This window comes from Lycium barbarum, chromosome 5 (assembly GCF_019175385.1).
Source record: "Lycium barbarum isolate Lr01 chromosome 5, ASM1917538v2, whole genome shotgun sequence".
Classification (NCBI taxonomy): Eukaryota; Viridiplantae; Streptophyta; class Magnoliopsida; order Solanales; family Solanaceae; genus Lycium; species Lycium barbarum.
In genome coordinates this window covers 7555465-7581953 of record NC_083341.1, presented here as the reverse complement: position 1 = coordinate 7581953, position 26489 = coordinate 7555465, and the positions used below count along the sequence as shown (strand labels likewise).

Here is a 26489-nt window from a genome sequence, read left to right as displayed (position 1 = left end):
GCACACACCCTTTTTTGTTTCTTTTCTTTTTGGTCAAAAATATACTTTGCCAAAAGCTAACCTGTCCCGGTAATATTGTGGCTGAAGAAGTTCTTAATTATACATTTCACCTGATTGGATCATAGAGTTGGTGTGTGAACTCTACAATAATGTAAAACTTGCTACAAGCATAGTAGTGTATGGTTATTGAAGCCGACTATTGGATTCATAAATCTTTTGGAGTAATTTAAGTTGGGGCCGGCTATATGAATCCTCACTTATCATGTAGAACCATTTAAATTCTTCTTGGATGAAAGTATAAACAAAATAAAATAAAAGTAAAAGTAGTAGAAGTTCTCTCACGCATAAGATCTCTAATAAGAGCTAAAAGAATCTTAGGAAGCATGACACCTAAAGTAAACGCATTAACATGACTTAAACATGACCTCAGCTAACTGTTACCAGAACACATCCAAAACACTGAAATTTTTATTGGAAAAGGATATCCTCCAATATGTTAGATAAAAAAATTCATTTACTAGTAGCTGACATTATGTTTGGATCGGAAATGATAAGTTTGACAATGGTGAATTATACTAATAGAATACAAAGAAATTGAATGGTTGCGGGCAGTTGAAAACCAAACCGTAATCGATAACCCAACCCTATAAATCCATAATTGGCTTATTGGCTTTTTGGTATTAGGTTATCAGATTAACGGTTGGTGAACAGATTAAAATTTTATAGTTAACGGTTTATCAGTGCGGGGGTCGGATTACTCAATTTCCTTATTGGGTAAACCGTTAACCCGTTAAGAATTATTATATTTATTTTTTACTCCTATATATATAAAATATCTATTGTAAACCCTATTGCTAAAGCCCCATTCACTATTTTATTCACTTGCTTAGGAAATAACTGCCACTAGATAAACATTATTGGGTCTAGTATACCTGAAATTAATTTCAGCCTAAAAAGAGAGTGCTAAAATTGTTCTAATTGAACTTTGTCATTTAAGGCAACGATTCTTTTGTTTGGTCCTCCTTATACAGGGAGAACCACCGCTAAGGCTGGGGTAACTGAAGCTCGTGTAAATTTCATCAATATTTCAATTTCCAGTATTTTTCAAATTTTCATCAATATTTCATTGTCCTTTAGATTTAGCCAATACACCGTTTGCTAACCGCCCAATAATTGCTAACCGGATACCGAACCAACCGATATCTTATTGGTTGGCTAGCGGATTAGTACATTTAAAAGCCAATAACCGATATGCCGAACCGTTAAGCATAATTAACCGCCTGGTCCATCCGACAAGCAGCCCTAATTGCGGGGAGGCCGGGGCAAATAAAGAACAACAATGACGAGAAAAGTAACAACTTATCCAGATTTTACCTAAATGGAAGCTAAAAAAAGGCAATTTAGCAAGAAAATTATGTGCTCAAACCATAGATTTAGGCAATTAGCTGTACATATAATTGAAATATAAAGCAAATTACTTATCTTCCACTACATGTCGTGGCTCAGATCTGCGACGCCTACAACTACAATTTCAGCGGTCAGTCCTATTCTAGTTCTACTATCAACTTATAAAAAGAATAAATTTCCTATTTGCAGTTAGAACTTCTCATGTATTGTATGATGAATTAGTGAAAATAAATATACAGAGTTGGAGCTCTCCAATTATATCATGCCATATAAATTCAAAAGATAAAACAAGTCATGGCATTCCTATACTCTCTTCTAAAACCATGACATTAGGTTATACCTACTTTAGATGGAGCCATACTTCAGCATCTCCCACCTGAAGGGTCTGAACGAATAAAGAACCTCCGGTGAACTTTTGAATAGCAAAGCTACACAAACACATACAGTAGCAATTGCAACCATTGAAAGCACTGCCGGTTTGTATATTGCAAGTGATGTTCCAGCGTTTCCATAGGACAATTTCTGCCTGCACTGTCTGCATTTTGGTTTCCCTAAAAACTTCTCCGTTTGCAAGCTAGCTACTTTTACCGACCTATGACCATTTGATAGTTTCTGCTTGAGATTGCTATCTAATAAAGAACCAGGGATATCAAGAACAACATGCCCGTCACCTAGTTTCTGATTAATTTTCTTCTGGACTATATGGACGTACGAGTAATGGCCTCGCAGGCATGCGTAATCATTAGGTGTCAGTCCAGTACTGTCACGGGCACTTTTCCAAGCTTCAATTCCCACCTGAAGAAAACAATTATCAGTTCCTTGAAACAATGGAACCAGAAAATAAAAAGAGGAAAGATCTACCACACAACATCCTTGCTTGTACATGAATATAGTGGGGTGCCTCTAATTAGTAATTAAACACTCATCATAACCTTCAAACAAGTTACGGAGACAAATTTACTTCAGAAAGTTAAAGCCTAAGAGAGAGCAGTTTGCAGAAAAACACTCTAAACTGCTAGGTGAAGTCATGGTTTAGAAAAGAGAATACAGCTAAAGTTCCTTATTCAGGGAAAGCAAGAATGTCAATTTAATAATAGGGGGTCATTTGGTTTACATGCTAGTTGTGAAGGAATTATAATGTAAAGTTGTTTGTACGGTATAATAATAAATGGATTATTACACGTTGAATTATTATAATGTAGGGATTGTTAAATGATGAGTAATAATATATGAAATGCTTTGTAAGGATTATCTACTTTGGAGGCATTTTTGCTTGACTTTGAACAGGTAACTTGAGGAAAGTAGTGGCTATATTGATGAGAAAAAAATTACTATCACTAATTCGTTGCTAGCACAATTTACAGAGTTGGGAGTCCTCCACAATTTAAAAGCATTTTTATTCTTTAATACTTTTATCTCCATACTGCGAACAGGCGCATTCTTAATCCACATTCTATCTCGTATAAAATAATACATAGTTATTGTATAATTACTGAACGCGTATTATTTAATACCGTCAACCAAACGTTTGTGTTAGTTATTTAATTCATTCTGTTATATAGCCAACCATATGTCCCATTAGTTAAGAGGGAATTCCTCTTCCTATTCCCTATGAGCTCCAACCAACCATTGTATTTATATTTGTACTAGTTTTCGTAATACCTCCAATCAAACGACCCCTAACTGCATGAGGAGTGCTTTTGCTCCTCAATTGTTAAGGCAATGATGATAAAACTACTGAGATTATTAGAGCCACCCTGGATTAGAGTGCTGATATATCAACACCAATAACAAGGAAAAGATGAAAGGCTACTGCTAATAAATTTATCGTGCTTCACAACACCCTCCCCCCACCACCACCCCTCCTTTCTGTGAATTGAGGGGACTGTGAGTTTTCAATGCAACAGACCAAAATGCACATAATAAAAATAGGAAAATATACCTGTCTTGGATCATCAATTAATGCATCCAAAAGATTCTCAAAGCCAGCAAGACTAGCAACAACATGAAGTGGAGTCAAACCGCCAGGACCCACTGCATCAGGTCTAAATAAATAATCACGATCATCTTGTTGGTCAAAAGCTCCATGATGACGGTATTTCAAGAGGACATCTACCATGGATCTGCACTTTCTCCTCACGGCTCGATGAAGGATGCCAACCTCTAGCAATGGAACGTCAAGTGATGACTCTTGTCCTACATCTACAATTCCATTGAAGAAAGCATCCAACAGTTTCTTTACTACGGCACACCAGTCATGATCAATGGAGAAATCTATAAGCCGCTTGAATCTCTGAAAAGGAAAGAGGTTCAAGTTGGCACCAGAACCCACTCTAAATTTCAAATGACTTCTATGAAGCAGCCAACCCAGTTCATGTAAAAAGTCCACAGCTTGGTCCCTCGCTTGCAATTCTTCAGTAACCTCAATAATGCTCTCCAATGTACGAATCTCAGAACAAACGTCTTTCTCTGCAACTATAAATGGGAAGAAGTTGCTGCTAAGACCATGGTCCTCAACCTAGTCAAAGATAACGAACCTAAATTTCAGCAATAGAATAAAGTGTATACAATATAGTCAATTTTACGCAACAAAAGGAGATTGAGATATAAGGATTTGCTCAGTCAACACATGGCTAAGTAACAGGAGGTCCAACCGAAAATGAGACTATAATAATTTGCATGTTCCAATGAGTTAAAAAAAAATAGATTTCCTTTTGTTTGTTTTTTTTCCTGATAGGTAGATGCATTTATATTTTATCAATCCAAGCCTGGGTTTATTGTGCCATAGAGACCAAAAGGTGATCCTTTTCGGTGAGTCTTAACTGAATTTACTTACAAGATAAAACCGCGAGTTAAGTACTGAACGGGATTGCTCCGGGATAGGGACAACAAAATAAGCATTAAGGAAAAAACAAAAGAAAATAACTTCACCTCAATGAACCCTCTGCCAGTAACATTTGGCATAATACAAGGAAAGCTAAGGGACTGGATCTCTTCATGGTCCATACAAGAATCAGCTCCTACCGTCATATCAGTACAATTTCCCTGAACGAGGTATTTCCCTTCCAGTGCGCATAGTAACCTAAAAGAGAGGTGGAGACAAAACCAAGAATCAATTAACTAGCTCAAAATACTCCAACCAGCTAAGCAGAGACCAATAAAAAGGAAAAGGAAAACGTCTTTAGGATCAAACAAATATCTAAGTTACCTTGTAGTGGGACGAGATAGGTTAAAGCCTTTCACCAAAAATTGAACTCTTTCGGAGGCACAAACTGCAATAGGTTTGACGATTGAAATTCTGTGGCTTCTAACTGGCAAGGGAGTGTCCAGAACAACCTGCCCTGTAGTACAGAAACAACGACTAGATGTTCATATCAGAGGCGTAATTGTAGAGAAAAAGACATGACAAGACAGAACATGGATCAAGAATGGATACAATGACAGATTCTGTCAAATATACCATTAAACAAAAATGCCACTCGATCATTCACCCTAGTATAAATCCATCCAGTTCGCCAAAATGAATCAGCGGACGCATTAAGAAGCTTCCTCAAACTAGAGTTAAGATCACAATAAAGCTGCAAAGGGAAAACATTTAGTTGAAAAATTTGTTTGACAAAAACACTAACAGAAGAAACAACGGAAAAGGAAAAGGAGGGAGAAGATGCGTGGCCTGAGTGGATTTCGTTTCCTAGTTTCATTTCATTAATAGGTTAGGAATAGCTTATAGGTAGCGCAATTTAAAGGGATAACAACGCAATACGTAGCACAATTTAAAGGGATAACAAAGCGATACCCTCATTTCAAGTATCATGCAAGTTAATCTCACACTCATTTTTAGCCAACAATATTATCCATTCTGGCCAACATGTTTTCTCTTGCCTTTCCCTGGTTCTTTTTAAATAATAAACTCTTGAACTTTTGTTGCTCCACTCTTCCTCTTAGAAAATGAAGTGATACATATCTGAGAATAAAAAAGTTACCTCCTCCCATATGGATTTATCCATCCGAAGATATATTGTTAGTATAATACAACCAGGTCTAATGTAGCTTTCAATATCTGTTGGACTGTGTGATAACCAATCAAGAATCTGCAAATTGTCCAGGAATAGAGAAGGTTGGGTTTCAAATTGAGACGAAAGAAATATGAGAACACTGTCATTGAAGCCTATTATAGCAATAGTACCAAAATACCTGTTTCCGCAAAGCTGTTGGAAATTCACCAGGATCTTTCCCAAAGAGTTTAAAAACAATACGATCCGTTCGACTCTGAAAATTAGTCACAATCTTGGAGTTAAGAGACAAATCATCTTTATTGATACATCAAGTGTTAAGAATCAAACTCACTGAACATTTCTTCTCTGTGTCTGACAAGCACTACAGGCACAAAGAGCCTAGAGTAACCTCATGATAAAGACACATCGACTCAGACTCAAAGACTTATTTACCAAACATCAACTAGAATTTTTTGTTTTATCAAAATACAACTGAACCAAATTTTTCTCAAAGAGAATGGATTTTACTGCAAATGACATATCTCGCAGCCAGCAGTTCATGGGACAAAGAAACATGGCAGTTGCATATCTCACAGGTAAATTCAGCAGCCCGAATGACAGTCAATGGCTGGCTGATAGAGTTCGGATGAGCAAGCTTATGGAACATCATAGTGGTGTGCAAATACAGATTAAAGTTTGCTCTACATTGGAGGATCTTGTGGAATGTATCTATACAGCAGTGAACACCAAATAAACATGCCTGTCCGTTTAACAAATTGCATATAAGTACAATGGTAAACACCAACAGCAAACAAAAAAACTCATACCTGAGCCTCTCCACTTGAACTAGATGGTGAAAGGGATGAGGTGGATCCTGAGTTCCAACTTGTCCTTGTGGAGCTTGATTTGTGAGGGTCATGACTTATCGATAAAGGACATCCAGAAGATGCAGCCCCTGGGTTTGCAAAGGCACCAGAATTCTGCAGCATTTGATTTCCACCTTGAGAATCATCATAGACGTTATTCAAATCAATATTTAGCTTCAATGGTGCAGCTGTGGTGGCTGAGCCATTTGCATTGATAGGTATAGAACCAGGCTGCGAAGCACAAGGATGTTGTGAAATCCCATGTTCAGCATCACTCGTGTCCATTCTCTTCTCTGTCACTTCTGATGCAGGTATAGTTGAACAATTCCCGTTAGGCCTAAGAGAGTCCTGCAAATCAAATCCAATCAGAAGCTGAAGGGAGAAGGGGTACAATATCAATGTTTGGATCTAGTGCAGACCTCTTTTGGATCCTCCATAGATGTCCCTGTATTCTGCTGATCATTTGAAGGTGCAGGCAACAAGCCTGACACATCCCTCTCATTATTTGCACCAGCCAGACTAGCTAAGTTTCTCAGAAGATGTGACAATAGATCCTGGTCTTTAGTTTGATCTGAGCTATTGACTGCATTTCACAATGAGACAAAGCCTAATTTAATATATTCATATGATATTGTCCAACATGGGGGCATATTCAACTTAAGAAATCACCTCTAATACTCTAATGCTACATGATCCCACTAATACTGCCTGCAATACAATTTTTGCATCCCTCACGGAGTAAATTCCAGGTATCATGAATCTTAGTACTTCAAAAGTATCATTTGAAAAACCTAATTTCCAGAAGAAGAAAAAAAACAAGACTCATATGAGGATAATTGCGGTTTCTACTACATAAATTGTTCCAACTAATGTACAATCCCCTACAAGTTATTACTTCTGGTTAGTTCTATAGATAACTTCAAAAATACCACCTAAAATGGATAGAATATTTGAAAAAACCTAAACGCCAAAACACCTGTGCTAGTCCACAAGAATTGATGGCTAAAGTTCTAATAGAAGCATCAATAGAATATAGAAAATTTCCACCAAGATTTATTGGCCATCAATTATTCAGTTGTTAATCCCTGACAATGCCCTATGTCATGTGTAACCTGCGCTGATGTTTCAACCAAACTAAATAAAATTTATGCAAACAAAATCTCCTGCCACCAAAAGCAATATCCAATATCAGTTAGATTTAACAACTGCATTCACAGAGACAAACTGCTGTTTACAGTATAGACATCGTTGTATTAATCAAGTTGATATTACTCCAGGCAAAGGAGTTGATATTACTCCAGGCAAAGGATAAATATACATTCTTTTATTTCTCAGCTTCTTGCACCACATATAAGTTCAAGACACATAACACATTCTGTCACACGAAACATAGATTTTATGCAGGAAAACCATGGAATTCATATAATGACTTACACTGTACATTGGCGAGTATCCTCAGCAGACTAATTAATAAGTAGTTACTACCCCCCTCAGCATTCATGGAGGCTCCATTAGCTACATTTTCTGGATGTGTTTTTCTTCTTCGTCTGTTATGACCAGCTAAACGCCTACGACAGCTCCGCTTCCCCTCATCAAACTCTTCTAGAACATGAAACCTGCCCAAAGCAATCATAACAACCAAACTATGATCATTTTCCACAAACACATAAATAAATTCGTCTCCTCTCTAAAAGCTTAATCTTTTAGATGAGATGACCAAAAGATCCCACAAGATATATATGGCACGTTACGTCAGAACATACGCGGTGACTAATAGCCTGTTTGGGCAAGCTTCCAAACTTTGCTTATTTTGAAAAGTGCTTTTTGTCAGAAGTTCTAGAAAAAGTACATTTGGAGAGTAGCAGGTTATGTTTGACTTATCAATTTGAAAATCACTTTTGCTATTATTAAAGCAGTATTTTGTGCTTGGCCAATGTTCTGAAAGCGCTTCTGTGGGAAACTACTTTTTCTAGCTTGTGAACAATTGCTTCTACTGCTATTCAAAAACACTTATTTTCCCAAAAAGCTTTGTCAAATACCTTAACTTTCTAAAATAAGCACTTTTTGAAAAGTAAAAAAAAAAAACACTTTTGGCTTCCCAAAAGCTTTGGCCAAACAGGCTAGAAGTTATAGACAATGTTATCGACTTAATCTTTCGCATATGAAAAACCAATAAATCCGGTTTCCAGAGGTTCTAATTTTATTACTAGTATACTTTAACTGGTTCATAAGCTAGACATAATTAAGCTAATACATGGAAATGCAAATGTGTTTACTAGTAGAAAACTAACCTACTACACTGCTGACAAAAACGCTGCATAACATTCCCCACCAAAGCGTTTGCTGCTTTAGAATGAACATCACACACTTTATGTCGTCGATGATAATCTTTAGCACTGCTCAAATCTGCTTGACAATCCTGCACTTGACAAACTGCACGATTATTCGACGAAGAAGAAGAAACCCCACAAATTTTCTTCTTTTTACCACTCTTCCCTTTCCCTTCCTCTTCCATCACAGGATATAACTGTTCACCAAGTTTCAAATTAAGTGATGCAACAGCTTCACCATCATTCTTCTCATTTTCATCTTCAATTACAATCGTTCGCCTCCTTTTCTCCACTTCTTTTCTCCCTTTATCATTTCCTAATGTTAATTCATCTGAATTACCATTTGAGATTCTAGAAGTTTCTGGAATCTCTGTAGGAAACAATTGTTTGCTTCTACAACAATCTGATGGCAAAGAATTCACTTGTTCAGCAATAAATCCATCTCCATCCCATTTCCAACCATTTGAATCCCATTCTCTACTCTTTTTTCCTCCTACCTCCATATTTGACACGACTGGAACATGAAATTTGCGAGCCTCCATTAACAAAAATCTCTCTCTCACAAATTAAAGGTGAAAAAATGACCCCTGAAAGGCTGTAAAATAAATTAACCCCAAAAGTGAAAATAAACTCTCTCTTTATAAAATTAGTGATCCTAACACAATTATAACCACAACTTTTAACTCTCTCAAGGGCGGCTCAATAAAATTAGTGATCTCACACAATTGAACTCAGAAATATTTTAAATAAACTCTCTCAATAAAACTAGTGATCCTAACACAATTATCACCAGAACTTTTAACTCTCAAGGGTGGCTCAATAAAATTAGTGGTCTCACACAATTGAACTCATAAATATTGAAAATAAACTCTCTCAATAAAACTAGTGATACTAACACAATTATCACCAGAACTTTTAACTCTCAAGGGTGGCTCAATAAAATTAGTGATATCACACAATTGAACTCTTTGTCAATAAAATTAGTGATCTAAAAACAACTATCACCACAACTTAAATCAAGGGTAGCTCAATAAAATTAGGCATTGAACTCATAAATAGTGAAAATAAACTCCCTATTAGCTTATATTAGCAACAATTAAGTTTTAAACTCTCTCTTTCTTTTAGTTCAACTACATTTCTCCCAACCAGAAAACTCCAGTTCTGTGTAAAACCAAAACAGAACAGAACTGAAAGTGGGTAAAAAAAAAAAAAAAAAGTGTTGATGAATTCAAGTATACAGAAAAAGAGTCAAAGTGTGAGGATTTTTAGAATGCTGTTGAGAGAATCTCTCTAAGAGGAATTATTAAAAGTGAAGTAAACAGAAAAAAAGATGAAAGAGAAATAGGAGATAATGGGTTTGTTTGTCCCCCGCGTTTAAAAATGCGTATTTTGTTGTACCATAAGAGAGTATGAATGTGAAGCACGTGAATAAACAGAATAACTACAGTATTGAACAAGTCATGTAATTTTTACATGACTTGTTCCTATATTCGAGGGAGTATTTTTTTTTTCATATTTTCAAATACTCAATATTTGATTGGTAGGGAGAAAATTATTACTTTAAATTAATACGTTTGGCCATAGATTCCAAATATTTTTCACTTTATTTAAAATTTATGAAATTGAAGTTGAGGATGGAGTTGTGTTTGGTTATACAATTTGCAAAGAATATCTAGAATAATGTTTATGCTTGAATGTACATTTAACAAAAAAAAAAAAAGTTCTTTTTCAAATCTGAAATACAACTTCAAAAGTGAAGGTGGGATTGGAAAGTAGGTTACAAAATGTTTTTTCAAATTTGAAATACAACCTCAAATGGAACTTGAAATTTCATGACCATACACTAATTTCCAAATACAACGAAATAGTATTTTGGAAAAAAGTGAATAATTTTTATTATCAAACAGTCCTAAGTTTCTTAAAATTAGGTAAGTGACTTTTCTAGAGTGAATAAAATGATATTCTTCGTTGATTGTCCCCAACACCCCTTCTGCCAGAGAGGTCAAAAGCAGCAGATGGTAAATTCCGTTGAAGTTTCTCTAAGTAGATTCGAATCCTGTCAACTGGTGGTAACAACTCTACTCTTCGTCTCATCTTCATACAAATTAGATCTACTCTCACCTCTGACACCAAACCCGATGCCTACCCCACGTTCATAATATTTGCCTAGATTATATTGTTATTGAAAAAAAAAATTGCTTATTTATCAAATACCGAAAAATAAGGTGTATTTTTCAAGAAAATATTTTCGTATCTTCCTACCAAATAGGCAAATACTCCCTAATTGTTGGGAATTCCCGTTTCTTTCAAAACCAAATATCGTGCACTTATTTTTATCCGAGTGATAAAAAACGTGTAGGTAGTTGGTTGACCAGAAAAGGGAATGTTTGAAATTGAAGTTACATTTATGTAAGTTACATTTATTTGTGTTACTTGTTTCAAATATCAAAGCTCTAAATTTAAACAAAAAAAATATATTATGTAAATGAGCAATGATATAGATAAGAATCTGACTTTACTCATTGATGATATTATATTTAATTTTTACACTATGGTACATTTTAACTTTTTGTTAGAATATAACGTATTTACTTTATTTTTGAATTACTTATTTGAGTTTTTTCACAATCAATATGATTTTAATTGTTACAATATGTTATTTACTTTATTAATTACCAATTAGGTTTACTATACAAAGTCAGTAGTATTTACATTGTAGATTAAGGAGATTCAGGAAAAGTACTATGATGTCACACGTAAGACCAGAACTGATGACTTAACCCCACTTAACATGAACTTTAAACATATTTGTCACAACATTAATAACTTCTCTTATATATAATTAAAAAAAATCAGTAATATATATTATTTTGTTGTTATCTTATTATAACAGTATAGTTTTTCATAAAAATAATTCAATTGAACCCTTGAACTTAGCTCTGCCCTGCTTATGTAACAAAGATATGCATTATTCATGCATGTTTTGTTTAAAATAAGTACCAAATGAATTGACGTCATTTTAGTTTAAAGAGAATCCCTCAAGCCGTTTAAATCTCAACGTATCTTATCTAGTCACTTGCTTTTTATCGTCCCATTTTTTTTTATATATTTTTCATTTAATATTTGGTACCTGTTTTGAAGTCGAATTAATTTAAATTTTGCAGTTTGCACTAGAACATCCTACTTTGAAGGTAAGACACCTGACACCTCCTATAAAAAACAATTTTATTATTAAAGCTCGAATATGAAATGTTTGATAAAAAATGAAGAAGTACTTATCATCCCACCCTAAATATTAGGGGTTGTTAACAAAAACAAAAAAAAAAAACTATTAGGGGTTGCTTCAATCGATCATTGGTGTGTGTTTGGACTTTTAGCAAACTTTCCACAACTTTTTGGAAAGTGTTTGTTGGAATACCCTTTTCATAAAAGTTTTGTGAACGGAACCAATTTTCTAACAAACAATTAGTACTACTTCAAATTTACTTTCTGCTACAAAAATCTTTCAATTTGATCCGGAAATATCCAAAGTAAAATCATGCTAGCTTTATGTAGAACAATTATTATTTATCGACGACTTTCATGTTAATTGAAATATAGGGATATTTAGTGTACTTCTTTGTCATAAAATTTAGTTTTAATTATGATATTGTTGCAGTAAACATATAGTTTGATGATTATTGAAGAACCTAACCTATTTTTTAATTGATAAACAAACAAAATCAAATGATGATGTAGGTTTTAACAGGAGTGGCTCAAGGGCAGGCTCCATAGTTTTTTAATAGGGAATCTATGATTCTTTTTTTTTTTTTTTTTTTTAATTAGAATATATTGTAGTTTGTAAAGAAAAAAAGGAATTACAAACCCTTATAAAAAAAAATGACTTGTTTTCCTTTTAATAGTAGAAATATTTTAAAATTTGAATTAAGCTACTCAAATCTTCATATTAGTAAATAACGTTTCTTACAATAAAATCTAAGGTAATGTATCGCAGACACATGACTAATATCGTATTAACTTGAATTAACTCTTACTTGTATAAATAATAGGCTTTATGTCTTGTACAAATACTAATATATAAACAATAAGCATGAAAAGTAAAGAATGTGTGTATGTATAGATTATATTAAAATGTATAAGGGAATCCTTCAAGTCATTTAAATCACAACGTACCTTAGCCAGTCACTTGCTTTTATCGTCCTTTTTAATGAGTATATATTAATATAGGTACCTGTTTTGGAGTCCAATTACTTCATATTTTGCACTAGAAAATCCTATTTTGAAGGCAAGACACCTCCTATTAAAAATAAAGAAGTACTTAGTACGTCCTACCCTAACTTTTAGTGGTTGCTTCAATAGTCCTTTGCTCTCACGTATTGGTCATTGGTGTGTGTTTGGACTTTTAACAAACTTTCCACAATTTTCTGCAAAGTGTTTGTTTGGGAATACATTTTTTAACAAAAGTTTTGTCAACGGAACAAAATTGACAATTACTACTGCAAATTTACCTTTTACTGAACAAAAACCTTTTAATTTGATCCGGAAATATCCAAAATAAAATCAAGCTAGTTTTATGTAGAATTTAAGTCTTATTTACCGACAATTTTCATTTTATTTGAAATATGGGGATATTTAGTGAGCAAAAGGTTTACGATATTGTTGTAGTAAGCCTTTAGCTTGATGATCATGAATTATGATGAAATTAACTTACTTTTAATTGATAAAACAAACAAATTAAATCAAATGATGGTGTACGATTTTAGTTTCACCAACTTTAACCACCTAGCCTATTAATATGTACTAAACCTCTCCCACTTTCCCAGGCATTGACAACAATATACAACTGTGAGAAAATTGGTCTTATTGAAATTTCACAAAATGGATCTGTACATTTTTTTTAAAAAGAGATGGACGATCTAGAGTGATAGCAAAAAAATTACGATGATATTAAAGAGTAAGGGGAAAAAGATCCATATGACCCAATATATCTGACAAGTCGTGCTATACGTCAACCCCAAATGCATCTTCCTCTATAGGACTTCGGAAAGGAAATTTTGGAACATCAATAAGCATTAAATGAAAGAAAGAACTAAATACTATATTTCACTTTGAGGTGGAAACGTAACAATTTTTTTTTTATTGTCTTTATAATATTCATATTGATTTTTATCGTATTTATTTTATCCATAGATTCTCAAAATTCATAAAGAAAGACAGAATGAATAAACTCAAATTATTATGAATAGGTCTTTCTAATGATAAATAAGTATGGGATCAACTCCCCCATTGCGTTAATTTAATTGACTAATAAATGAGTTATTTGAATCACTAAAAGTATTAAAAAAGAGTTTTTTTTTCTTCCATAAATTGAGAGCTTAATATAGATTTTTTTTTTTAAAAAAAAAGGGCATCCTATTAGAACAAAGGTTGATTTGAAAACAAGAATTTTGCAAATCTCAAATCCCCTTTCAGACGATATCAACATAAACTTTTTAATATTATATATAAATTGAATTCATATATATTGATATTATCAAGCATCTTTCATCTTGTCAAATAATATGTTTTTGGGGTAACGTTCGATATATGCATCAAAAGAAAAATATTGCTATGCCGTTATCAATTCTTTTAGTAGATAAATCTGGCAATTTATTATACATAGGGTGATATACTTTAATTGAAAAAGGCATTTGGATATTATTAGTTGATCTAGTATAGTAGTATTAATGAGTTATAAATGATTAATTGGTGTGATAAATCATCTAATTTCAGAAGTCACAATTAAATCATCTAATTTCAGAACTCAAAATTAAATGAAAATACGTACTACTAATAGTGGTGTGATAAATATTTATATCATCGACAAATGTCTTGCATTTTTTGTTTCATGCAAATTTTGTTGGGTGTGCGAACAAAGTACCACATTGATATCTGAAAAGAAAATGGAGTTATTTATAAGAAGTTGGATACTCTTAATGATGTGAGGCCTTTTGGGGAAAATCGTGCGGACTTGGCCCAAAGTAGACAATATCACATCATGTTAAGAGTATCTTTGGACCGTTTAGCCCAACAAATTTCAAGTACGAATAGAATATCTTATATAGTTTAGAGATATCTTTAATGTTGCGTTTGGTGCAAAGGAAAATGTAATCCACTTCTGAAAAATTGGTGGATTTTTATTTATTTGTTAATGTTTGGTAAACAAGTAAAAAAATATTATCTCCAAAGTATTTTTAATAATGTAGGCGAACACTATGAGGGGGTGGGGTGGGGGTAGGAAACAGTGTAGGGTTTGTGGGGTTGGGGGCTACATGGTGGGGATGCGTTAGAGGCCGAAAAGGAGACAATTAATGTAACATGCTATTATAAAACTTTTTTTTATTTCTTATTACGAAAGTTATTTTCCTCATTCCTAAGAAATTTGTTTTACTAAGAATAATATTTTCAAAAAGAGCAATCAAATATGAAAAAATTGGACACCCTAAGTTTTTCTGGGATGTGAAATAGAGACACGTGAATAAAATTGTATTTGTAGAAGTGACTCTCATGCCAACCTACTTCTTTTTTTTTTTTTTAATCCGCCGATTAATACATATTTTGAGGTTCGACTAATTTGATTTCACGTTGAAAATTTTCACTTTGAAGGTTCAATTTCATACTCGGCGTTAGGACATGATATCACTAGTTAAATAAATTAAAAGAATACTTGTCACTTCATTATAATCTTTTCTTATATTTTTTCCGTTGTAATGCATTAAGTCCAAGTCATCCTGTCCTTTTTTCCCAGTGGAGATGGTCCATTGAACAAATTAGAATGGAAAGGAACAAGGAGAAAGAGCCACGAGAATCAATATTTGGAACAAGGTTATGGTAACCCAACAATGTTTGTTATTTTCATTATTAACTTTTCAAAAAAGACTTAGGTCATCAATTCACATTCGACTATGCTTCTCATTTTATTGTTATGTTAATCCGTAAGGAGCGAATAAAAGTAAATTATACCTGAATATGAGTAAGGTTTGTTTCCTTTTTTATTTATATTTTTCAATTTTTCTTGATACACTTTATTTATCGAGGTACAGTTATTTACAACCACAGGAATTGCACCAATTGCCATCAATTGCGAGTTCCACACATTGTGGCAAAGGCCACGGACAATAGGACCATGAAGTAAAGTTGAGTTGGTCCTTTACCTTGGGACTTGTGCTAAACCATTATGGTAGTTGTAAGTACACCCTACATAGGTTGTAAATAATTTTTGTTATTTAGTTTTTTTTTTTCCCCGGATACCTATTTTAAGGTTCCTGACTATTTTTGATTCATGCTAAGGGGAAAGCGCTCACTATTAGGATTTTTTTTTCCTATTCTCGAGGCTCGAACTCGAGAGGCCGAGACCTCTAATTAAGGATAGGGGATCCACTTCATCCCATCACAATCTTTGGTGACAAATTATAAAATTATTATCTGTCAAAATATTAACTCATGTACAAATTTTACTATATTTATTACTTTATATTAAGAATTCCATTAGTAAAAATGTGGCTCCGTCAAGTATATTATAATTAAATTTATTCAAGTACATAGAGTGATATTGTCAAAGCATCTTTCATGTTGTCAAATTACGTGTTTAATGGGGTATAATTCAATACGCATCAATTATTAGTGTCGTGCGACCCTACCACAAATTATTGTTATGTCATTATTTATAGTTGATCAGTTTCCTTAATGGATAAAGTTTTGTCAACAAAAGCCCCTAAAATGAGAAAAAAGTTTATAGTAGACACTGCAGACTCAAGAGTGGATATATCATCTATGTGTGAAAGGGCATTTAGATATGATTAACAAATATGGTATAAAGCAGTAATGATTTATTAATACGTACTATGGAACCAAATATTTTGACTTTAGAAGTGATAAACTAAAGCAAAAAATACACATAACTTAATAGTAGTTATGTAATGAAAATCTATATGAAAAAACGGTATCATGTTGTTGTCGATTTAGTACAAACATCATGTGCAAAACTGCGACATTTCATGCAATCCCACTTCCTCGAGCTCGTTTGGTAGGAGGTCTTAGCTAAAATAGTCATGGTATTAGATGTGGTATTATTTTATATTATGTTTGGTTGACATTTTGGGGCATGTATAACTAATACATGAATTATTTAATACACCAAAGGGTGTATTATCTTATCCCATCACCACCATGGGATAACTTATCCATGGATAGCTTATCCATGTATAAAAAGCTAAAATGACAATAGTAGCTTTATTTTGTTCCAAGAAACCTAAAAAGGTCAAGCATCCAAGGGTATAGTTGGAACAAATTATTTCTTAAATTTTAAAAATAAATAAATATTCAAATGGTATCTTTTGTGTCCAATTTTAGTGCAATGAACTAAACACCCAACAAAAATAATCCCTATATTATAAATTCATGTATTACTAATCCCTATCTTACTAATCCGGCATTATTAATTCATGTATAACTTGTCTTTGAACCAAACAACCCTGAGCTCACACGGTCCTTCTCTTTCTTCTTCTTTATTCTTTTCCGCAGTGGAGATGTCTCGTGAACGACTAAGAATGATAAAAAGAGAGGATGAGATTCAATCTTTGGAGCAGGGTTTGTACATGTGATCTACACTGATGTTTGTCAAATTCCCTATTATATGTTATCAAAAATTTCTTCAAGTAATTTTATGTCTTAATAAGCAATTTTTTCTAAAAGATTAGGTCATAAATTCAGATTCCATATTACTTCTCTTTTTATTCTTGTGCCAATTCCACAAGGACCTAAAAAGCAAACCATGCCTAATATAAGGTTCAATTCCTTTGTATTTATAATTTTGGTTCATCTGCATATATGTTATTATGATATTATAGGCAAATTCCATATCGACAAAATATGAAAGAGGTGTCGCGTATATTAGAAAATATTATGCTTAAACTTTAGTAATGTATTTTAAAGCCGCGTAGCCTAAACTCAAAGCGGATAGTATTACTAGTGGACTGAGCTATTACAGATGTTATTAAAATCAATCTTTATGCAACTTTTGGGAAATGATTGAGCAAATTTTAACGTTCAACTGAGTTTATCAAACCTCGCATCTTTGAGATGATTGTGGGCAAACGTCAGTGAGCATGCTTGAGTCCCTAAAGAGGGGGGTGTGAAGGCAACGTAAGTAAATCACATTTGCTAAACATGAAGAAATGTTGGTACATCAGGAAACAAATCTTTAGAGCCTAGTGATGCATTCCATAGTCGTGTGACAAAGGACAATACCACTAGTGAATCGAGCTGTTATAGTTATGCTAGTAATGAAATTCAAAAATAAGATAAAAACGAAATCATAAAAAAGGGAGTAGAAAACCAAATAATTGTATCAAAAAATAATTATGCTACACTTTTTTTAGGTACAATTGGGTAATTACAACCAAAAGAATTAGTACGAATTGCCATCATCAATTTTCAAGTTCCACACACTGGTTTGGCAAAGGCTATTTGACAATAGTACATATATGAGTGATATGACAATGAAGTAAAGTTTGAGCTGGCCCTTTTACCTTTTGGACTTGGGGTAAACTACTATACTAGTACTACATCTAAAGAATTAGGTGCCAATTGCCATCAATTATGACTAGTGCTAGTACCATCAAGTGGATGAGTGGAGAACAAAAGTTTGTGCTCCCTCCATTGTTGCGCTTTTGCTTACTTCTGATGTACATGCCTATCTCCATAGAACGCTTGGACAATAATTAGAAAAAGAACACATTAATAAAATATGTACAGATATCTGCAAATGTCAATTATTTGGGAACTCATGAAATTTGAAGATTTTAATCTACAGGAGATGGATATTATGTTTTATCTGCATAAATCTTCTCTTTTATTTGTACTCTTTTTGGTATAACCATTTGGGGTGTGTTTGGTATGAAGGAAAATATTTTTCTTGAAAATGTTGCCCTAAAGAAAATGTTTTCTAAAATTTGACGAGAAACAAAATAGTCCCTTATGCTTGAAGGTAGGTTCAAAATAGTCCGTTAAGTATGCACTTAACAGTTTTGGTCCTTTATGTTGGCCAAAATTTAACAATTTTAGTCTCTATGAAATACATAGCGGAATCAGTCTTAGATTCGATGGAAACATTACAAAAAGTTAAACTATAAAGTTAAGGGACCATTTTGTCATTTTTTTTGTCAAAATATTTTGAAAAACATTTTCTCTAAGAAAATAAATTTCTTAAAAATGAAGAAAATGACTTTTCCTAGACGGATCCAGGGAGTTCCGGGATATTGTTATGTGTTGTTTCATTTTCAAAAAGAAAACGCTTAATGGATATAAGAAAACGGAATAACAATAGTTCAAAATAATAAAAGAGCTTGTTCTTTTTCACCACACAAATTTGTTTTCTTCTCCAAACAAAATTGTTTTCCAACATTTACTACAATATTGATTCACATGTGCTATTTCTTTTGCAATTAATGAAATACAAAACAATATATGAAATATTTTCAGAATATTGTTAGATACGGAGATCTTAAGTGGACCATTAATTAATACTACTAAACTAACCGACAAATAACACAGCAAGCTTCCAAATTAGTTGGTCTAATCTAATCACCCCAATGAACTTTTATAACTGTGATTTTGTTGTATACTATTTTTTTTTTTTTATAATACGAAAATTAGCTAAAGGAAGAAGATAAAGAAAAGACATGGTCACATTTTATTTTACGTATAAAAGACAGGAAATTAAAAGCAGGTCATGTGAATGGGGCCATTTTCATTTATTGCTAGCTTTGTTATCTCTCGTACACTGTACGTATGAAAAAACATGTGCATGGACCACTTAGCGTAGAGTTTAATTTTGCTTACTTTGTTTTATACAGAGTTAAAATATATTAAGTTAACATTAAGTAGGTATTTATGATAAGTAATTGAATAACCCAGAAAAGAGGTACTGAAATCTGTTAAAGATAAATTCATATTCTTTAGCATGTGCTATACCACATGAAATTATCTCCATTCCGCCTCCTCTTACGTTAGGCGGAACTATATGATGGATAATTCAATTAATCCTTTTTGTTTGAAAATTATACTGTTAAAATAGGGTAAAATATTTTTTTTGCGTGTGTACAAGAGAAGTTTCTAGTTATTGACAAATTAAATGTGACTCATAACTACTTCAGGATGTTCAAATTTCAAGTGTTACATTTATGTATTTTCTTATAACGTCACTAACCGTATTCGTATATATTCATAGACAGATTCAGGATTTAAAGTGTATGGGTTCCTACAACGACCTCAAGTTAACACTATAATAAAAATCGGATACATAGTTAAATATTTATAACTATTTAGTGAATTTCTTAACGTATACATAAAATTTGGACAAAAAATTATTGGATTCACTTGAACCCGTAATTAACAACGTAAATCCGCCCTGATGATCCCTAAGGCATAAAAAATTAAGTAGACTTAAGTTGAGGCTTGCACATGGAGATATTGGACATGGACATCATTTATGTTTGTGTATTCTGGTCAAACATCATAACATGGATCCGAAAATGAAATATGTTCATATGTTCCTCTTGTTTTCTTGTTTTTATTTCTAGTACCTGAATTTAATAATAATTTGAATCAAAACATCATATTTTTTTTTTAATCTATTCCTTTTTTTTTTTTTTTTTGTTCTCCTCCTCCTCCACCCCATCTTTACAAGCATAAAAGAAAAAAGAAGATAGAGAATAGATGTTCAGCATTAAGGAATAACTCTTTGGGATATAATTATCCGTAACGAGGATGCACTCGAGAAAAAAAAATGATGCAATTTATCAATAGAAAAATCAGTTGATCAGTTTAAATCGGTCGATAAATTACATTACCAATGAATTTAGATTCGTTGCTAACTTGGTTGATAGACAAATGTGAGTCCATTAGTAAAATTATCTATGAAAATCGGTTGGTAAACAATAGTATTAAAATCCCTTAGTAATTTGCTTGACTAGATATCAAGTATCTTAAATAAAAGTCGGTAAACTAAGATGAAATGATCTCCTATGACCAATTAAATTAGAATTTTTTTTTGCTACATATTAATTTATTATTATTGTTAATGTCCACCAAAATTGTACAGAATGAACAAAAGTAGAACGAGTTGTTCTCCGCCGTAAAGAAAAAGAAGCAGTTACTCTTATAATATGCTTTTATTTGATTTGTGATTCATCACCTCTTTTCTCTGTTGTAATTCTTTTTTTTTTGGTTGGGGGGAGGGGGGTTTCATTGTCATTGAAATTTAACTAAACCAAAAAAATAACTAAAATCGTCGTGATTCCTCATCTTTTAGAACAATATTAAGTTGCATATTCGTAATGTCATTTATTCTGCAATTGTAACCTGAACAAATTGTATTGGGCCAGTTACACTCTGTTCAAGTTGGGTCCTGTCTAATATTCCAGATAACATAAACGTCAAAGTGGAAGTTGGAAAAATTAGGAGGTATAAATTTATATTGGGATAAATTTACACCTCCTACCAAACATGGTACAAAATGAAGTCTTATCCTAAGGGTGGATATCCCACCTTATCCCACTTATCCTGGAATTATTTTATCTCATCTCCCAGAAGTGGGATGAATTAGTCCCGGGATTATAATCCCGGAATAATTTTGGCTAACTGCCAAACGACCATTAGTGTCGTTACAATAACTAATTAAGTACTATATTTGACTAATGACTAGGATACTAATGTGGTCATATTATATAGGAAAAGTTATGTGATGTGACAAACACTCGGACTATATTTACGAAATGTAACTATAGTTTCAAAAAATTATGAAACATAGCTATTGTATTTATGAAACGTAGCTATTAGTGTTGATACAGTGCGTGTTGATACAACTCTTTCGCGCGATTTTCAGCCGATACCCGCCTGATACAACGTTTCACTGATACACCTGATACCTGCTTGATAAAACTCTTCCGCTTGATACAGCTGATACCCGTTTGATACACCTAATATCTGCCTAATATAACTCTTCCGCCTGATACAGCTGATACCTGCCCGATAAAACTCTTCTGCTTGATACAACAACTGTAGGTACATTTCTTACGTACGCAAACTGTAGCTATGTTTCGGAATTCGGCCTAAACTATAGCTATTTATGAAATTTTCTCTATTATATAAAGCCGTGTGGATCATGTGGTCAAAATATTCAAACTGCAGCCTCGGTCTAGTAGTTGGACTGGTTCTCTTAGATATACAATGTCAAAATTGGGCTACAATAGAAATTGGGCTTTTTCTTCTTTGAGCTGATTTGTTACAGGTACTCTGGCCCACTTATTTATTTTGATGGATCCATACTTTGTGATGTTAAGTGAAGAGGAAAAGTGCAGTATTATGCTGTGGGAGTTAGTTCTTACCCCTGTTTTGAAAATCGGCTATTAATATCACATTTGTTTTTGGTATTAGGACTATAATATAATTCAATTATTATTACTTTTCTCAGAATATACTAAACACCACAAAAGCCTCTCTGTCTCTCTCTCTCCTAGTTGGCATGTCATGTCACATTAAAATTTTATTTTTTTAATAATAATTTTTTTTAATTCATTAAACCTATCTAACTCAATCCAAAGAAGCGTTATATGTTGTTTTTTAACCACAAAAAGAATAAGAAATTTTATGAGATTCTTTTGAGAATTGAGATTTTTTGACTAATGATAATATTTCCAGTGATTGTAATAATAAAGGAGCTACAGATTTTCAGGTCAAAGAATTATATTTTCAAGTTCAAAGAGTAATTTGCATTGTATTTCCTTGTTTATTTCCGCAAAGCAGATCTTTACTTGATAACTTATTTTGATTTTTGAAGGGATTTTGTAGTTCTCACCTTTGATTATCAATGTGAAGTTATGGCCGTATAGTTATTAATTTGTTGTCCCTAAAAAGTTAATTTGATATTCATCAGCTGCGGGGAAAATTGCCATAGTCCAGGTTTGGTGATGCGTTTGTATTTATTCAACATATAACTATTAATATTCATTTTTGATCATACCATGGATCGTTTGAATTCATTTTAAGTTTGCCAAACGATTTAATAGACATCTGAGGGTCTTGTATGATAGAGTCATTAACTTATTTGAATCTTTTTAATCGGGAAAGAGTTACACCTAATTAGCCGTTCTAAGAGTTGCTTTTTAATCTTTTTTAGTGGACAACGGGAATATGAATAAGCGGGAAAAAGTTACGCTTCTTTGGAATTTTTAATCGAATCTATAATCGGGTATATGATATGGATTGAGTTGAGTTAAATGGGTTTAATGAGTTAAGAATATTTATTATTAAAAAAAAATGTGACGTGACATGCCAACTAGGAGAGAGAGAGTTTGTGGTGTTTAGTATATTCTGTGAAAATTAGTGATAGTTAGGTGATATTGTAGTCCTAAAAGAAACAAAAGTGATATTAATAGACAATTTCCAAAACATGGGTGACCATTTAGGGAAGGGAAAATAGCTATAATGCAGCCTAACGTTTGGCCGGATTATTTATAACACGCTCAACCTTTACAGGTGACCTTCTATCCCCTGGACAATTTTAAAGTGAAATTAATACCCCCGTCAAACGCTATAACCAAATTTGTGCTGAGTGTGTGATGTGCACACGCTGATACATATAATTTTTCTATTTTTAAAATTAATTTCTCGTTTTATTCTTTTTGCATTTCTCATTTCTTTTTTCATTCTTTTCATTTTTCAAGAAAGCTCCTCCATTGTTGAGCTCTTGCCGGAGCTCATTGTTGAGCTCTTGCCAGAGCTCCGGCAAACTCCATCCACAATTGAAATTTTCCATGTAATTTTTCTCTAATCTTCTTCTCCATCAAATCACCACTTTCCCTTCTTCTACTTCACCACTGTCCACCGCCGTCCACCACCCTCCACTGCCGCCAGTTAATTTTCTAAAAGTTAACCCATTACTTCTTCATCTTTTCTTACCCAAACCCGTTACTTCTCCAAGGAAAAAAAAATTCAAACCCATTGCCGACCATGTCAACACCATACATCACTTACAAGACCCACTTCACTAACCCTTGCAAATGGTCTGGCTGTGACATATCCATCGAAGTTCAAACATGCGTCACTAGTATATGCATGTCAAGGGAAATTTATTGAAGTATAAGGAAGTGTTTGGGGATGTTGAATTGGATGTAACAGAGAATTCCCCCAATAATGAAATGATTGAGCTTTACCGGTGATGATGGGATACCCTCTAATACCTTATTAGAGGATGATGATGGTGGGGAAGAAGAGGAAGTTGAGGATAGTGTTAGGATTAGGACGGTGGGTGGGCAAGTTTTGGAGTTGGGTTTGGGTAAAAGAAGGTGGGGAAGTAATAGGTTAATTTTTAGAAAATTAACTGGCTGCGGTGGAGGGTGGTGGACGGCGGTGGACAGTGGCGATGAAGAAGAATAAGGGAATAATAGGAAAAAAGAAGAGAGAGAGAATGAAAAAAAAATAATGCTTATAAATTTTTTTTTTAACATTTTTATTTGCTTCTCACTCTCTCAAAGAAAGTGAACTACACTCTATGTGTCACCTCACCATCCAGGGAGGTATTAATTTCACTTTGAAATTGCCCAGGGGGTAAAAGGTCCCCCCGTAAAGGTTGAGTGTGTTAAAAATAATCCGGGCCAAGCGTTAGGGTGCACTGTAGCTATTTCCCTTTAGGAAATTAACTCTATGTTGTTGCGATGGAAATGTGAGTGAGCAATTTTTGGGGCTAATAGCATTTTTGGTTTATTGGTAATCGATAAATTTTAGTTGTAGTTTGTGTGATATCCGACAAAGCACATTTAATATTTAATTACTTGTAATGTGCACTTTTGAACCCTTTATTAGGGAATATTCACAGAATTATTAACCTTTTCACTATTTTATTACATGTGTTATGTTAAGGTTGTATTTTTATTCTATATTTGAGGGTAATATACTTTTAAAAAAAATACTCCACAAATTTAACATATTTCCTACCTATAAGAGACCAAAAACATATATTTTAATTAATTAAAGATTAAATTTATTAAATCATATCACAGGTACCTAAATCAAAATTCACCATAACTAAAGGACATATTAAATCATATCAGAGGTACCTAAATCAATATTCACCATAACTAAAGGACCGAAAATGCTATTATCCATAATATTTTGTGATGTTAAGCAAAGAGTAAGGTTTGATCCCAAATTTAGAACAAGTTCCGTACTAGTGAAGTTTTCACGACATTATTCAAGGGACAGCCTAAGAAAAATTAAAGTACTTCTATTTTTTTAGAAATAATACTCTTTGTATAATTTCTAAACATAAATAATTACTTTAACAATAAAAAATTAGGACTAATAATATGGCAACAGTTAATAATTACCGCACTATGAATATTACAACAACATGCCCGGTGTAATCCTACAAGTGCAGGTCCGTGCTCTGAACATTATTTTATTATTATTCATTTAAGACGGAGGAGGAACTCAAATAATTTGGAAGAAATATTCGTGATTTATTAAAAAAATAATTATAGGACCGACTGCCGATTATATTCACACCAAAATTCACTAAACGCCAAAACCACTTGATAGAGGAATATTTTTCCATAGATTGCTTTTAACAGAGTTGCTTATTATAATCATAAATGATGGTCAAATGTAAAGATACCAAGATGATAATAAATTTAATAGAAACAAAATTAATAAAACAAGAACCATTTATCATATTGTTACTTTAAGAATCGGTGTTCCATTTGTTTAGCATTTGATGAGTTATGACTAACAAACACCCATGTGATGCCTTACTTGGAAAAATTATGAATTGGGGAAAATGAATTAAACAATAACAATAAAAAGATTTACACCTAGCTGTCTACACAATTATTATGTATTTGTAATCATTTCCTGAACCTAGTCATTCTAATTATGAAATAATTTGCCTTGTTTTATTACAACAAATTCATATCCACCACCTTTTTAAACGATTGCATTTGATCTCTTTCTTTTGCTGGTTAATCTGTCATTATTAATTAGTTCTATGTATCATTTCAATTTTATCGTTTTTTTCTAAATAGACAATAATTATTGACTAATAAGTTTTCGGAGTTGGTTTTGAGATACCAAATAAGGAAATTTCCTAAACAATAATGTTTAACTCAAGTGGTTTGTACATAAAACTAAACAAAGAGTAGCTTAAAGGTACACGTAACAATATACTATTGCAATAGTAAAATTTCATTGAAGTAAGAATAACTCTTTCTAGTGTGAATTTCGTATCCTTCAATCTTTTGTGGATCGCTTTAGTATCTAGACCTAGACATTGAGCTTAGCTTGACTCGATTCGGTTAAAGCGCAGTTAAATTACCTTTCATCAAATTCAACCCGATAAACACTTTGACTAACTTGGCTTGATTTTATAATGCAATTATTATTGAAAAATAAAACACATTTATTAGGCTTAACAACTGGGCAAAATAGTAATTAACTCAAAATCTAATATGCATATTAAATTTTATCGCATAAAACTCTTTTCCGCGACAAGCCTTGGCTCTTCTATGCACTCTTCGCTTTAGCTGTTGGTGCTCTAAATACCGAAAGCCAGAAGCAACTACTTGCCTAGCTATAGCGATTGCGTATTTGGTTGGGATTACTAGCCTGATCAAAGAATAAAATAAAAAGATTCTAACAAACCGTACAAAAGAAACACAAGATAGAACTAATTGTTAGTTTTCACCTTTATCCTTACTAAATATGAAAAGAGATTATATAATAAAAAGAGAGTAGTGTTAAATTGAAACTAAAAAAAAGTAATTAAATTAACAAAAAAGATACTTCCTCTATCTCAA

The 26489-nt window shown here is 32.9% G+C and overlaps 1 protein-coding gene across 1 annotated transcript; it reads right to left on the bottom strand.

The window, feature by feature from the left end:
* Positions 1-1432: 1432 nt before the first annotated feature.
* LOC132640315 (squamosa promoter-binding-like protein 1) lies at positions 1433-9962 on the bottom strand. The gene is made up of 11 exons (XM_060356861.1): positions 8560-9962; positions 7703-7884; positions 6688-6851; positions 6230-6616; positions 5602-5676; positions 5391-5498; positions 4868-4985; positions 4616-4748; positions 4339-4489; positions 3350-3925; positions 1433-2202 (listed from the first exon to the last, which is right to left on the bottom strand). Exons 1-11 carry the CDS (start codon positions 9138-9140, stop codon positions 1753-1755), a joined length of 2925 nt encoding a protein of 974 aa, XP_060212844.1. The 5' UTR covers positions 9141-9962; the 3' UTR covers positions 1433-1752.
* Between the last annotated feature and the right edge of the window lie 16527 nt (positions 9963-26489).

What these genes read in the sequence shown, in the direction of transcription:
- LOC132640315 (XM_060356861.1), bottom strand. Translation starts at nt 9,140, where the DNA reads ATGGAGGCTCGCAAATTTCATGTTCCAGTCGTGTCAAATATGGAGGTA. An exon ending in CTATGGAGGATCCAAAAGAG is followed by an intron (nt 6,617 to 6,687) that starts GTCTGCACTAGA and finishes TTTGATTTGCAG; the next exon opens with GACTCTCTTAGGCCTAACGG. An exon ending in GTTCAAGTGGAGAGGCTCAG is followed by an intron (nt 5,677 to 6,229) that starts GTATGAGTTTTT and finishes ACTAATTTTCAG; the next exon opens with AGTCGAACGGATCGTATTGT.